This window comes from Pan paniscus, chromosome 7 (assembly GCF_029289425.2).
Source record: "Pan paniscus chromosome 7, NHGRI_mPanPan1-v2.0_pri, whole genome shotgun sequence".
NCBI classification, from domain to species: Eukaryota; Metazoa; Chordata; class Mammalia; order Primates; family Hominidae; genus Pan; species Pan paniscus.
Genome location: NC_073256.2, coordinates 68184459 through 68200517, shown reverse-complemented (window position 1 = coordinate 68200517; position 16059 = coordinate 68184459). Strand labels below are relative to the sequence as shown.

The 16059-nt window shown below is 44.3% G+C and overlaps 1 protein-coding gene across 2 annotated transcripts in view; it reads left to right on the top strand.

Annotated features, from left to right (window-relative positions):
- The first annotated feature begins 292 nt into the window (after positions 1-292).
- ALKAL1 (ALK and LTK ligand 1) overlaps positions 293-16059 on the top strand; it is a 31653-nt gene continuing 15886 nt past the window's right edge. For both annotated transcript variants that reach the window (XM_003823257.5, XM_034966080.3), the window contains exon 1: positions 293-1255. In XM_003823257.5, coding sequence (XP_003823305.1) covers positions 1066-1255 — 190 coding nt within the window. In that variant the 5' untranslated portion in view covers positions 293-1065. The remainder of the gene's footprint in view (positions 1256-16059) is intronic.

The following is a 16059-nucleotide window of genomic DNA, read 5'->3' as shown; positions in this document are numbered from 1 at the left end:
AAGCAGGCGGCTGAAACAACTAAAACAACAACAGTTTACAGAGCGCGGTTTGATCAGAGAGGCTCACTTTAATCAGAACGACTGGCCTTAATTTCATTTTTTAAGTTGTTAACACTAAAACTCTTTATAAGAGTTCCCTAATTTGAAGAAAAATCCAGCCGGCTGCTTTTTTGGGCGCACTGGTCAACCTTGGCGATTTCACCTGGGGAAGCACTGAAACCGGCCACTCCCCCCAGGGAGGCCAGGGGAGCTGGGCGTGTGTCCCCGGTGCCCAGCCCCAGACCTCCTCCGCCCGCCGCTCCCCTACGCGGAAGAGAACGCGGTGCTGCGCCTAGGAGGGCAGGTCGGGCCTCCAGACCTGGGGCAGGGGCGGCTGGCGTGACGGCGTGGCCAGTGTTCCTGAGCGAGCAGGGGCTCGGCAGCAGAGCGCACCCCGCACCTTTGAGCCCAAGGCGCGGAGATCTCCGCTCATCCAGGCCGCACCCCGGCCCTGTTTTTTTCCGTCCGGACCTAGGCGCCGCGGGTTCTACTGACCCCGCCAGCCAGGGGAAGCCGTGACGGACCCCGAGGCTCGGGGGTGGGGGCGGCGGGAGACAGAGCCCAGGGAGAACCGCCGGGGCGACGCGGCAGTTACCCTACTGGGTCCTCCCGGGGACGGCGACCAGAGAGCGAGCCCGGGGTCCGGATCCGAGGCAGGCGTTGCGCAGGGAGCCCTGAGACCCGCTGAGTCCGAGGCTGGTGCCCGCCCGGCCCAGCGCCGACTTCCGAGGGTCCCGCGCGCTGGGACACGCCCTCATCCTGGGGGACGACCCCGTGGCCCCAGGCACCGCCCCCCGTTCCCGCCCCGCGCCCCGCAGCGCTTAGGCTTCGGCACACTGAGGACCGAGTCCCAGTGCAGCTCCAGCCGACCCCCGGGACGTAGACAAGGGCAGGCGCGCGGTGAAGACTGCGGCCGGCCGCGTAGCCGCGCTGTGGTCCCGCTGGCCTTCTCTTGGGCCGCGCACCCTCCGGACCTGCGTCGGGATCCTCCCCGAGTCTCCCGCTCTCTCCTCCCGGCTTGCGAACATGCGGCCCCTTAAGCCCGGCGCCCCTTTGCCCGCACTCTTCCTGCTGGCGCTGGCTTTGTCTCCGCACGGAGCCCACGGGAGGCCCCGGGGGCGCAGGGGAGCGCGCGTCACGGATAAGGAGCCCAAGCCGTTGCTTTTCCTCCCCGCGGCCGGGGCCGGCCGGACTCCCAGCGGCTCCCAGAGCGCAGGTACGATGTCCCCATCCCGCCCCATCCTTTGCCCTGCGCCTGGGGCTCCGTGGATTCCCCTAGGAGCTGGGCGAGGCACTCGCTTTGGGAAGCCTGAGATTAGTACAGCAGAAAACAGAGCATCTCTGCAGATTCCCAGCTCTCGGAAAGAGGTCGTAAGCGAATTAGATTTACCACGGTTGAGAGTTAAGTAAAGAAATCCGGCTGGCAATGGGACCAGCTTTCTATGTCCCTTCCCAGGTGTGGGAGGACTTTTTGGAAATAAACTGGTAAAGCAGCTCAAAGACATGGGTTTCAGTCCCACCGACCGAGGGGTGGTGGACAGGTTAGGTCCCTGTCAGCACCCCATTTCTGGATCTTCCGGGGTTTTGAGAATTAACTAAGATTGCTGTCCGTAGACACCTGACCGTGCCAGGAATGCCCCATTCCCCTCCCCTTCACGCTGGCCGCAGCGAGTGGCTGAGGACGCGCCAGTTTCAGCAGGCGGCGGCTTATGTTACTGGCACCTTTCCTAGATCATTTTAGAAGGGCAGCCGGCTGCTCCCAAATCAACTTTGGACAGTCAGGTTCCTGCTACTTAGATGCCCGAGGGGAGTGGAAGGAATGAGGGAGGAAAAAGTCGCTGCTCTAGAGGGTCATGAGACATCCACAGGCAGAGAAGAAGTCGTGTGAATACGGGGAACACGGAAAAGCCCCTGGAAAAGGAGGTCCGAGGGGGCGGCCGGGCACTTGGGGGCAGCGCTGGAGGGAGGAGGGCAGGACACGCAGGAAAGGAAGGTGGGGACAGAAGCGAGAAGCTCCTCACACGTTTCTGTTCACACCCAGCAAGAGCAGAGCAAGGTGAAGCTGCCGGCGAGGCTGGGACAGAAGGGCCCCTCTGCAGGGACATTTGGTGGCCTCCACCGGGCTTGGGAAGAGGAGAGGGCCTAGGGTGGCCTGGGGATGCCCCGCAGCTAGCGGCTGGCCGTGGGACCACAGCTCCTGATCCCTTCTCCTCAGGCTTTATGGCTAAGAAAGCAAACAAGGGCTTCTTAGTATGATTTTTCTTTCACAATAGTTGTGATATAAATATATACTTATTCACTCCACAAACTTTCTTCGAGTTCCTGTCTGTCACCATGCAGAGGGCGGAGGCCACCCAGAGGAGCAGACAGCAGTGTCTGCACTCTCCCACACACCTGGGTGTGGAAGGAGGCGCTGGTGCACACCTGCACTAAGTGAGCAGGGTGTCCTGCCCTGGGGAGGGGATGGAGAAGGTGGGAGGCTGAGGTGGGCTGCCCAGCTGGTGTGTGGACAACCCGGGCAGAGCCTCTCAGTCCAGCCGGCCACTGGGGAGCCCTCAGGAGGGGAGGGCACAGGGTCAGTGTCCGCAGCACGGCCATGCAGCAATGGTGCACACAGATCATGCACTTTGACTTAAAATTATTTTTAGCCTAAAATATTTATCTCAGAGAATAAAATGTCACTTTGGAATGTGAAAGGACTGGGAGAAAGGCTCTCAAAGTACAGAAACATGGAGGGCACACATTCATTCAGACCTTCTGTTTCATTCAACAGATCTTTTCTCTTTGATTCAGACAGTGAAGACTTACTGAAGTGAGTTACAAGGGATAAAACGATATTTTATTTATTTATTTAGAGACGGAGTTTCGCTCCTGTCTCCCAGGCTGGAGTGCAGTGGCGTGATCTCGGCTCATTGCAACCTCCGCCTCCCGGGTTCAAGCCATTCTCCTGCCTCAGCCTCCCACGTAGCTAGGATTACAGGCGCACCACCACGCCCGGCTAATTTTAATTTTTATTTTTTTGTAGTTTTAGTAGAGATGGGATTTCACCATGTTGCGCTAGGCTGGTCTTGAACTCCTGACCTCAAGTGATCTGCCTGCCTTGGCCTCCCAAAGTGCTGGAATTACAGGCATGAGCCACTATGCCCGGCCATAGTTAAAAGCGGCAACCGTCTGAAGTTTTAAACAACAATATAGTCAGACAGAAAGTGCCCTGTGGGCACCCTTAAAGCCATTGCTTTCTGTGACTGTTTGTAGTTGTCTAATTTTTTGATTGCTATACTACATTCACAAGGGGAGAAAAGGGTGACTCATGACATCCGTATCTGAGTCTGTGAATGGAGTACTTGCACATGGATCAGGGACAAACAGGGACATGAGAATATAGAGGACAAGGGCCTATCTGGATGTTCTCATGGGGTGCACTCAGCAGGTGGCAGGGGTTATCGTTCATTCAGGAGGAAAATATCTCGCAGGTCCAGGAGGCCAAGGACTCTCATCTCTGCCAGATGTGCCTGGAATGATGGCCCCATATTTCTGTAGTGACGTAATAAGCACCATCACCCAGGCCTAACGTACCTGTTCTAGGTTCAGAAATCTTTGCTGCCCCTGCACTTGCTCTGTCTGCCTTTTTCTGTAGGCCAGGCAACTTCCCTAAATGCAGATGTGAGCTGGAGGTGGGGGGATCATTTCCAGGTAGAGGGAGTAGTAACCAGGAAACCCTGAGGCAGGAGGGACCAGACAGCATGCCCCGAGGATTGCAGAGAGTGGGGGACTGTGTTAGGTTCCCAGGAACACTCCTGATTCACCGTCCTTGGCCCTCCTTCCTTCTCACAGCCCATTTGTTCATGCCTGTATCCGTCCTGTCATTTAGCAATTTAACACACAGCTGAGGTCGTTGGGATGGGCAACATTGTTGACCATTGTGCTTGAGGAGCACAATTCAGTTCATAATTCCTGCCTGCGATGTCTCTCGAATCTGGGTCTTCCTTTTTAGTGTCCTTCCCACCACTCTAGTTCAGACCCTCTTGAGAGTTTTACGGTGACCTTCTCGATCATCTCCAACTCTATTAGTGCCCCGACAGTGTGTCCTACTGGGATAAGAATTCCCAGTAGCCTTCGCTCCTGCTCTCTCATTCCTCTTTCCTCCTCCCTTTGTCTTTGGTCACTGCGCCACCAGCAGGATGGCACAAACAAGGGACCATACCTCAAACCCTGCCAAAGGAAAGAAACATCAGAGCACTCACCCACTGAAAGGAAAACAGAATCAGAAGGCTGAGAATAGGGCCGTGGTGGGAGTAGAGAGGAGGTTCAGTTTTTGACAGAAAGGAAATTGGCTTGAGATGTGGGAGGCAGCAGTGTAAGGGTACTGTTAGCAAGTATTGATGTATATGATGTTTCTTTTGCTACCTCTGCCTTTTCAAGAGATTTCAGTAAATGTTTACCTTATTTCTACAGGCTTTCTGGAGTCAGATTTGTGTTGTTGTGCTTGCTGTTGCTGTTTTAATATAAAACCTCACTGACATGGAGCTTAAGGAGAGAATGTGAAGGGGTTTTGATGAGGTTATGCTGAACAATGGCAAATCAACGTGCTTAATAAGTAGCATGGGGCTGGTCTCTTCCTGGTCATAAATCTGCTGTGGTTTCTCTTGATTTTCCAGGAAGGTCCTAGCTTCCTTGGAAAGAAAGGCAGATATTCAAGTCCTTTTGTGCCACCTCCTCTTACCTTTCGGCAGCTCTCAGGAGCTACTGTAAGTGCCTCTGTGCCAGTCCCAGGCTTGGTACCCCCTCCTTACAGAGGCCATTCTGCCTGTGCTTAACGCTATTCCTCCCTCTCCTGAAATGCACTTCTCTTACCTCTGCCTGCTGGAATTCTATTCATCCATCTAGGCCCCCTTCCTTTGTACTGTCTTTGCAGTTCGGTTATTTATGCGTTCAGATGCGTCTTAAACCATAAATTCACTTTGCAAATATCCCCACAGATCTGATGAAACTTAAAAAAAACTAGACATACTTAAATACTGCAGGGGCTTGCGTAATAGTGGGATTTGATTTGTACAGCCCAAATTCTCTCTATTGCAAGTCTGTGGCTATTATATCTGCCCACTTAGACAGTTATACCTGGTGAGTAACAATTTCTTTCACATAAATAATAAAAAATTTTTGCTGCTTTGCATATCACCTGGGAGGAGGGTATGGATGGGTACTTTTTTTAAAAAATCATTTTTTGTTGTATATATTTAAAGTGTGCAACATGATATTTTGTTATATGTAGGCACAAGAAATGATTACTACAGTCAAACAGATGAACATAGCCATCATCTTCCATTTTAATATTTTTATTATGTTATTTGCAGGGTTACTTGAAGCTATTTATTTTACTGAAAACTGTTAGTATGGGGAGAGGTCAAAGTGAAAAGGTTATATATGATTTTTCACCAAGTAGATTTGGCAGGTTATATGTATGACCAGACGTCTGTTGGGCATGGGGCTGCTAGCTAGCAGGATCATAAACACTCATTCTGAGATGGCAAAGCTAACTTAGAGGAATGAGTTTCTGCCCATTCACAGTATTTCTTGTAGGAATTGTGGCCTTTCTGCAGGAGCCTATTTATCGAGCTGCTAAGTGAGGAAATTCTGTGCAGAAGTCAACAGAATCACCCACTGTGGGGTTCTCTTTGCCTGGAATGACCCAGTCCCAGGAGACAACTTTCCAATCACATATTGGTTAGGAAAACCTAGGATTAAAACAATTCCTTTTTAATGGCAATTTTTTTCTTTGGCCTTCAGTTTTATTGCTGGAAATGACATTTGAGAGCAGATTTCTAAGATCTTTGTTGCTGTGTAGGAGGATAGAAAAACGTGGCCAGGTGATATTTCCTTCGACTATTTGCCATTGTAGAAAACGTCACAGTAGTGGGTAGTAAGTAGAGTGTCTGGAGTTTAAATATTTCTTATAACTCCATTTATATATCTAACAACATAAACTGCCAGGAAATAATAGCTACAATATTTATATCATACGTGAAAGATGTGTAGTCTTTTACATATTAATAAAATTAAAATTTTATTAAATGTGATTTACTTGGAGTTATTGTTAGGCTTTTTGAATTGATGATATCGTTCATTGATGATTTCTTTCTCTGTTGAACACAGATAGCGTTTTTTTCTTCCTACAGCACACCTTACACTGAAACTCATATTAGTTTGATATTATATTATTCTATTTGAATGTGAGCCTCTTTAAGTTGAAGACTAGGGGTTACTCTGTTTTTAATATCCCATAGCCTACCAAAGTCATTGTGTAAATTCTTCTTTTAGGAAGAATTACTTTTTTCAGAAGAAATTGAATTTTAAAAAAGAAACTTTGCAGGTTTTTTTAACTTTGAGACTAAAATAATTTGAATTTTAAAATGTTTATTTATTGATTTATAGATACATAATTGTGGACATATAGAATTAAAATTTTTATTTTCCCCAAAGCTAAAGCAGACCTATTGTCTTATTTACTTCCTACTATTATGAGGCATAAGCTAACTTTTTGGCATTTGATTATATTTAGACAATGCAGTATTTACTGTCCTTAATACCTTCTAGAGCAGTAGTTGTTAAAATGAGGCTCCTGGGATCATCTGTTTCAGAACCAGTTGAGAGGCAAGTTTCAAATGTAATTCTTGGACTTCACCCTGAGTATAATAAATCTGTATGAGTGCAGCTTGTAGATCTGCATTTTAACAAACTCTGAGAATTCTCATGTACCTTGAATTTTTGGGACCATCAGAATTTTTTTTAGCTAAGGAGAGTGAGGAGGAGAAAGGTGGCATATTGGAATCTCTTGGAAAGTTTCTTCCAGATAGAGACGGTTTCTATCTGCCCTCCCCAAACCCAGCCACACTCTGGTTCAGTAGCTCACTCTCTGCCCTCCCTCCATCCTTGCATGTACCCACAGCTCTACAGCTATACGTTCCAATGTGAAAAAAGGCTTCCTTGGTCTACCAGCTTTGGGAACATAACGATTAAGCCCCCTTTTTTAGAATCACTATACAAGCATGCTGTGGTTCGGATATTTGTCCTCTCTGAACCTCATGTTGAAATTCGATCCTCAATGTTGGCGATGGAGGCTAATGGGAGGTGTTTGGGTCATGGGGGTGGATCCCTCAGGAACAGATTAATGCCCTTCCTGGGAGGTGGTGGGAGTGAGTTCTTGCTCTATTAGTTTTCTTGAGAGCTAGTTGTTAAAAAGAGCCTGGCCCCTCCCCTGCCCCTTGCTCCTGTTAGGCCACGGGTTCTCTGCACACAGTGGCTCCTCTTCACTTTCCATCATGAGTGGAAGCAGCCTGAGGTTCTCCCCAGCTGCCGATGCCCAGTCTTGAGCTTTCCAGTCACCAGAATTATCAGCCAAGTATGCTTTTTTTTCTTTAAAAATTACCCAGCCTCAGGTATTCCTTTATAGCGACACAAAATGGACTATGAGAAAGCACTACGAAGTCCTGCAGTAAAGGAAACTTTATACAAATCAGTACTATCCAAATTTTCTTTTAATTAGGCATTTATTTGCATGTTGCATATCTAGGATATGAAGGAGCCCACTTTGGAAACATTGTTTTAGCCAATGCCTATAAACGAGCCCGACTTTAGCAGCTGGGGGACACCAGGAAAAAAAGACTGGGCTGCAGGAAAGCAATGAAGAGAGAAGGAAAGGTGAACAGAGGAGGGCTGAGGGGCAGGGCAGGGACATGGCAGGAGAGTTGCTGAGACACGACCACATACTAATTGCTAGTCAAATAGGCACACTGTTATTTGGTGGAAAAATACCTGGAAACAAATTCAGTAAAACCGTAAACTACTCATTCAAATTTAAATGCTGTTGTTGAAGAGTGTGCCCCATTCTGAACTTTTTTTTTTTTTTTTTGAGATGGAGTCTGACTCTGTCACCCAGGCTGGGGTGCAGTGGAGCAATCTTAACTCACTGCAGCCTCTACCTCCCAGATTCAAGGAGTTCTCTCACCTCAGCGTCCTAAGTAGCTGGGATTACAGACACAAGCCACCATGCCCAGCTAATTACAAATATATATATATATATATATATATATATATATATATATATATATATATATATATATATATATAGTAGAGACAGGGTTTTGCCATATTGGCCAGGCTGGTCTTGAACTCCTGACCTCAAGTGATCCACCTGCCTCAGCCTCCCAAAGTGCTGGGATTACAGGAGTGAGCCACTGCATCAGGCCCCAGTATGAACATTTTATACTTCTTCTTCTTTTTTTTTTGAGCCATAGTCTCTGGTTGCCCAGGCTGGAGTGCAGTGGTTCAATCTCAGCTCACTGCAGCCTCGGCCTCCCACCTCAGCCTCCCAAGTAGCTGGGACTACAGGCACATGCCACCACACCCAGTAATTTTTTTGTGTTTTTAGTAGAGATGGGTTTCGCTCCGTTGCCCAGGCTGGTCTCAAACTCCTGACCTCAAGTGATCTGCAGTCCTTTGCCTTCCAGAGTGCTAGGATTATAGGCATGAGCTACCACAACAGCCAATATTTTATACGTCTGTTAATTCTACAGAATCCATAATTACTATTCATCTTATGTACGTGTCTACTCACGCTTGGTAGGCTCTGTTTTCTCTGTAAACATAAGGCAAATTATGTGAGCCAACCGTTAAAAAAAGTCTGATCTTTATTACACAGTGGTTACATGTGAGAAAACAGGAAAACAAAAACACCGAAAATTGAAACCCCAAAAGGTGATTATTTCTGGCTGATAGTTTTGTAAAAAGTTTATTGACAGTATCAGATTGGCTATTGATCATTTCCATGAAACAGAAAGCACTGGTTCCAGGCTTGCTGTGGAATTGGGAAGGGGTGGATCTCTGAGTTCCAGGTATCTTGTCTGTGCCACAGGGAAGACCCCATCATGAGGCTTCTTGTGAAGATATAGCAACAGAGGAGATGTGTGGAGCACCTGACCAGGCTCCTGGCCTAGGAGCTGCAGGCAGGCGGCTTCTTACTCTCTCCAAGCACCACCCAGGCATCAGCCATGGTGAACCTGAAAAGATGAATATCATCATGACTGCTTCAAAGCTTGGTTATATTTGTTTATAGGAGATTTTCTATTGCCAGCATATATGCCTGATGCTGAGAAAGGAAAAACAAGTTACACGTTGGGTTTGGAATACTATCTGTTTGTGTAACTTTTTCTTATAACTATCTTTTGTGATTTCTAATAGATTTGAAAACAAAGTCTCTAACAGATTTAAAAACAAAGCAGGGTAGGAGTCATACTCTGTACTTTAAGTCAAAAGAATAAAAATTACTACATTAAAGAATTACTCATTACTACTGCATTAATTGATGGTGTTAAAATAGCCACACCTTGAAGAATTCTTTATAGATATAGCAAAAATAAAAGATACTTCACAAGAAAGAAAGGAAATGTAACACATAGGTTAGGTTATGTGCACAATGAGCAATAAACTTGCTTATCTCATTTGTTGATGAATTGAATTTTGGTTCAGTTGTGTTACTGTATCATTACTGTTGAGAGCTTTATCCATCCAATCTTCTAAACCCATACATATTCCATTCTTAGGAAAAACATTTCTTATGGAGTGCTTATTCTATTTTACTATCTAATCCAATATTTTACATTCCTTTGGTAAAATTTTTAACATATGGTAATCAGATAGTAATTACACATTTCAAAAACATTCACAATAAGGTATTTTGAAATATACTGGAAAACTCTTGCTGCATAAAGAATTTCATCACCTCATCTAGGAAACAACATGCTGTATGTAGAAAAAGTTAGTTTAAAATTGTTATAGAAGATTACAAGGAGAGATATAAGCTTTCTTGTAGCCAATTTTTGCATCATTTCCAGAGTATATAAAATATATATGACTAGATCACCATTCCATGCAGGATCTACCACCATCCGTGTTTTAAAATGTACCTGGGATTTGTTTTAACCAGAGATAGTATGGACACAGACGCATGGAAATGACTATCATGAAGGAAGAAGTTTGTCTTCACGGGTCCCTAAAGACAGGAGCACAGTGCACCACACAAGGCCACAGGGGAAGCACCAGGGCGGGTCATGAGGAAGGAGGAACGGGGAAAATGTGGGCAAGAGGTTGTACTGTGATTACCACAGGAAAGCCAAGGCACGGCAGGGTAAGTGGGCGTAGGATTGGCTGGTTTGAATGATTTCGGTGGGCTCTGGCACTAAGGGCTGCCTCTAATTGTCGAGTACCTGGTCCTGGAGCAATTAGGGCAGAGGAATGTTGGCCCAGAGTCAGAAAGCCCAGTAGAGGAGGTGGTGAAGGTGTGGGCTCTGCATTGGCTGCTTTGTAAATGAAAGGTGAGCTTGCACTGTTTCTTTACCTTGTCCTTTAAATTTATATATTCATTATCTGCTGCCTATCTCAGCTACAGAATCTCAATCTCGACCGTTTCCTTCCTAAACCTGTGTCCTGTCTCTGTGAGTTTACTCTCTCTAGGAATGGCTACCCTGAGAGGGACATTCTCTCCAGGGTCAGCAAAACCCGAAGATGTCAAAGCATTGGAAATACAGAAAATAAAAATGCATGGTTAATACAGCTCACAGGGCAAAATCCGATATCCTCTGCCAGCTTCACCTGTGTTCCAGCCCTCCATCGCCTCTTCCTGCCCATGATCCCACCGGGACTCCAGTTGACTCCAGTGGGCATTTGTCGGCCTTTATCTTTTTTTTTTTTTTTTTTCTGAGACAGAGTCTCGCTCTGTCACCCAGGCTGGAGTGCAGTGGCGCAATCTCGGCTCACTGCAAGCTCCGCCTCCCAGGTTCACGCCATTCTCCTGCCTCAGCCTCCTGAGTAGCTGGGACTACAGGCGCCCACCACCACACCTGGCTAATTTTTTGTATTTTTAGTAGAGATGGGGTTTCTCTGTGTTAGCCAGGATGGTCTCGATCTCCTGACCTCGTGATCCGCCCGCCTCGGCCTCCCAAAGTGCTGGGATTACAGGCGTGAGCCACCGCGCCCGGCCCTGTCGGCCTTTATCTCACTTGGCCTGCTGGATACTTTGCTGCAGTTGACCCATCTCTTCCTCGTTAAATGATTCCTGATTCCAGTTATTCTTGCTTTGTTCTATTCTTCTCTGACCATTCCTTCTTTCTCTCTCCAAACATCTCTTCTTCAGCCTTTAAGTGTTTGTGTACCCCAAGGTTCCATGCTTATCAATGGATTTTTCATAAAATCCATGAAAGATTCCAAAAGGTATCTTCTTCCTTTTTCTTTACCTTGTCCTTTAAATTCGTATACTCCTTATCTGCTGAATATCTCAGCTACAGAATCTCAAACTTGACCCTTTTCTACCTAAACCTGTGTTCTGCCTTCACACTTGCTCTCTGTTCTTTATTTCTGGTCAAAGTAAAGGCAAGTTTTTGATTGTTAGAGATTGTGCTTCTAGGGTGGTTAATTTACTGCTGGATTAACAGCCCTCTGGAGTTTCCCAGTTGCTTTGTTTGTTGATAAATGTCACTGCCTAATCCAAGAACATTATTAGGGCTTGATCCTGTGTTTTCCGCAAGTACCAATCTATTGTCATTTGGTTGTCATTCTTAATAACTGATTACACATAAAAATCTTATCACGGTGTGAAATGTGGCACATCTATTTGTTTTTGAAATGTTTTAGCTTTTTTGTGTGTGTGTGATGGAGCTTCACTCTTGTTGCCCAGGCTGGAGTGCAATGGTGCGATCTCGGTTCACTGCAACCTCCACCTCCCGGATTCAAGCGATTCCCCTGCCTCAGCCTCCCGAGTAGCTGGGATTACAGGCATGCGCCACCATGCCCAGATAATTTTTGTATTTTTAGTAGAGACGGGGTTTCTCCATGTTGGTCAGGCTGGTTTCAAACTCCCGACCACAGGTGATCTGCCCGCCTCGGCCTCCCAAAGTGCTGGGATTACAGGCATGAGCCACCGCAACCGGCCCTGTTTTAGCATTTTTATAAGAATCTCGTTTATCTTTTTAAGTGTCTATGGAAATGATAATTTTAAATCTGGAAGGGGGATTAACTAGATTAAACCAGAAACTGAATAAATCATTTTCATGAGATTGGTCTTCAGATGAAATTGCTAAAATTTAAATTAAACATGAATTGTTCTGTGGTTTAAAACAAGAAAAGAATCTACTTTATAACATGATTTTGTATTTTTTCAAGTTTTCTGGACTTATTTAATATTTTGTCCTTTTGTGAATATGCAATCTAATGTTAGAATTTTATCATAATATTGTATAATATAGGAGGACTTTGAAAGGACTTTAGAGATTATTTAATTTGTCTACCTGAATTTATAAAAGAAACCCAAGGCATCTTTGGTGGTCTGGCTGGACACAGAATTTTACTTTGGCTGAGAAGGCAAAGCATGACTGTCCAGTCCTAAGAGAGGACATAGGACACAGTTGAGTACAGAGTCTGATTTGATATGACTATGTGTTTGAAGTCAGATCATTTACAATAAATTTTATGCAGTTCTTATAATCAGTGAAATGTTACAGATGCTGCACCTTCCAATTTTTTTTTAGAGATGGAGTATCACTCTGTCACCAAGGCTGGAGGGCAGTGGCATGATCAGAGCTCACTGCATCTTCTAACTCCTGGGCTCAAGGGATCCTTCTGCCTCAGCCTCCCAAATAGCATGGACCACAGTCATGCACCACCATGCTCAGCTCATTTTAAAATTTTTTGTAGAGATAGAGTCTCGCTATGTTGTGCAGGCTGGTCTCAAACTTCTGGCTTCAAGTGATTTTTCCACCTTGTCCTCCCAAAGTGCTGGGATAACATTGTGCCCAGCCCCCAGAATATATACCATTAAGTACCGTAGTCCAATTTTAGAAATAATTTAAACACTGGATATATAAAAATCAAGTTGCTCACTTATACCGTACACATTTTTCCTTGCTCTGTCAGCTTCGAGGGGCTAGAAGCAGCCACACTGTAGTCACCAGGAGCACACCAAATGCCCTGATCTTGGTTTCTAATGCCATTCTCCAGTAAAAGAACCAGGGTTGATTGGAGAAATCCCTAAAACCAAGACTAGGACAGAAAATAGTAAGAAATAAGCCTAGAGTATCTGATAATGCCAGAAAGTTTTTAAAAAGTGATAACAAATACAAAGCAATAAAAATAACAAAAACTTGCTAACGACAGAATCAAAGGAACACAGGAGCCAAGTAAAACATTTCATAATGGCCAGAGCCAGAACCATCTGAGATACAAAATAAAGAAAGTACTATTAGATTATAACACAAAATATAAAATATTCATCAGTCATTGCTTGTGTAAATAAATGAGTAAATAAATAACTGGAGGAGAAAAGACAAACCTCTTATGTGGAAGAATTCTAAATAATGCATGTAGATACTATGTCCTCAAAGAAGGGACACAACTCCCCAGTCCTCAAGTGTGGGCTGAGCATAGTGACCTCCTTCTGAGAAGTACAGTACGGGGCTGGGGGACTAGGGTGGGGAAGGAGTAGCTTTGCAGTAAGAATCCTGACACACAGGGACTCAGCCAGGAGGTCAAGGTCAACACCAGCAAACATAAATTACACTAAAAGTGTGCACCCTTCACAGGATGTGATGAAAATGGCATTTGCCTCGGTGGTCTTCCTCCCTAACACCCGTAATCTCAGTTTAATCACAAGGAAAACATCAGGCAAATCTCAAATGAGGGACATTCTACAACATACCTGACAAAGACTCCTCCAAATGCTCAAAGTTACCAAAACAAGGAAATTTTGAGAGACTATCACGGCCAAGAGGCGCCTAAGGAGACATAATGACTAAGTGCAATGTGGAATCCTGGGACAAAAAAGGACATCAAGGAAAAGTGACAGAAATCTGAAAGGAGTATGGACTTTAGTGAGTAAGAATGTACCAGTATTGGTTCACTAATTGCAAGAAATGTGCCATACTAATGTAATGTTAATAATAGGAGACACCAGGGCAGGGCATATGGGAATGCTTTGTATTATTTAATTTTTCTGTGCATCTAAAACTGCTCAATAATAAAAGACTTATTTTAAAAATTTTATATCACTCTTGAAGATGGTTGACATCTTCCAAAACTTTGGGTTTTAGTTTTAGGATATAAATACTGCCTTTTAAAGCTATTTGTCACAGAAAGAATAATTATAAATAAATAATTTATTTTTTCAAAAGCTACTTAGAAAATAAGAAAAAAATCCAAATAACACTGCTACAAAAACTTTAAATAATATAAATAACCTGGAGTGAGTGATGTTTTAAAAATATTTCTGGTCAGGCAAAGTGGCTCACACCTGAAATCTCAACTCTTTGGGAGGCTGAGGCAGGAGGATCTCTTGAGGCCACGAGTTCAGGACCAGCTTGGGCAACAAAGTAAGACCCCTTCTCTACAAAAAGTAAAAAAAAATGAATTAGCCGGGCATGGTGGCATGCCTGTTGTCCTAGCTACTTGGGAGGCTGAGGCAGGAGGACTGCTTAAGCCCAGCAGTTTGAAGCTGCAGTGAGCTATGATTGTACCACTGCACTCCAGCTGTGGTGACAGGGCAAGACTCTGTCTCTAAAAAAATAAAAATAAAAATAAATATTTTCTATTTTTGGAAGTTTTTCAGTCAGGATATTCTTTGTAGGTGGGTCTTTACAACTTGCATTGGCTAAATTGACTAGCTGATTTCTTTCACAGGAGGTTGTAATAAAACCTCACATTACAGAATATATTTATTTATATAAAAGTTATGCCCCATTGAAATTTTGTAAATAAGTCATGTTTTTTGATGTCTTGGTTAAATCATTTAAAAATAATTTTGAGCAAATTATTGTGAAAATAATTAACTTTTATAATGCAGATAGCTAATTCCAATTTATTTGTTCAGTGAATTCAGATTTCATACATTAGGAATTTAATTGTGTTCCTCTTCCTCAAAATACATTGAGGATCTAGTCCCCTAGTGCCTCAGAGTGTGGCCCTATTGGGAAATAGGGTCATTGCAGATGTAATTAGTTATGATGAGGTCATACTGGAGTAGAATTGGCCCTTTTTCAGTATAACTGATGTCTCAATAAGATGATGGCCATGGGAAGATAGAGAGACACAGGAGAACTCCATGTGGCAATGAAGGCAGAGATTGGAGTGAAGCATCCACAAGCCAAAGAATGCCAAGGGTTGCCGGCAGCCACCAGAGCTGGAACAGGCAAGGAAGGATCCTTCCCTCAAGACTTCAGAGAAAGCATGGCCCTGCCCACATCTTGATTTCAGACTTCTTGCCTCCAGAACTGTGAGAGAGCAAGTCTCTGTTGATATAAGCCATCCCATTTCTAGAACTTTGTTATGGCAGCCCTACAAAACAAATACACAATATATGGTCGTTTCTGAAGGCAGAATCCATCTGTACTTATTCTGTATGTAAAGTTTGAGAAAGTGCTTGCAACTACTCAACTCTGTCTCTGCAGCTCAAAAGCGCCACACAAAATTATACCAATGGGAGTCTATCCAACATACTGTGTTCCAGTAAAATAAAAGTCTGACTGTAAGTCTGGGCTTGGTTTGCATTTCTAACATGCTCCCAGAAGATGCTAACACTGCTAGTCTGTAGAACGTAGCAAAAATTTAGAAGATAATAAGCAACCAATTTGAGTTTACTTTTTTATCCTCTGCGTAATTTACAGCCTAAATGGCATTTAGGTCTCATTAAACCACCCAGCTAATGTGTGTGTAAAAAAGAGAGTTACACACATACATCCCTCTATTTAAATATCTTAAACTGTAATAGAAGAAGCATGATATAAAAAAATGTATTTACAAATATTTATACATGTACAAGTATATACTGGTACAGATGTTATGTAACTACATAAGGAAAGAAGAAGGCACACATTTTATGACAGTTTATTTTTAAATGCTTTTAATTTAGTATTTTTATGTATTTATTTATTTTTGAGATGGAGTCTCACTCTGTCACCCAGGCTGGAGTGCAGTGGCGCG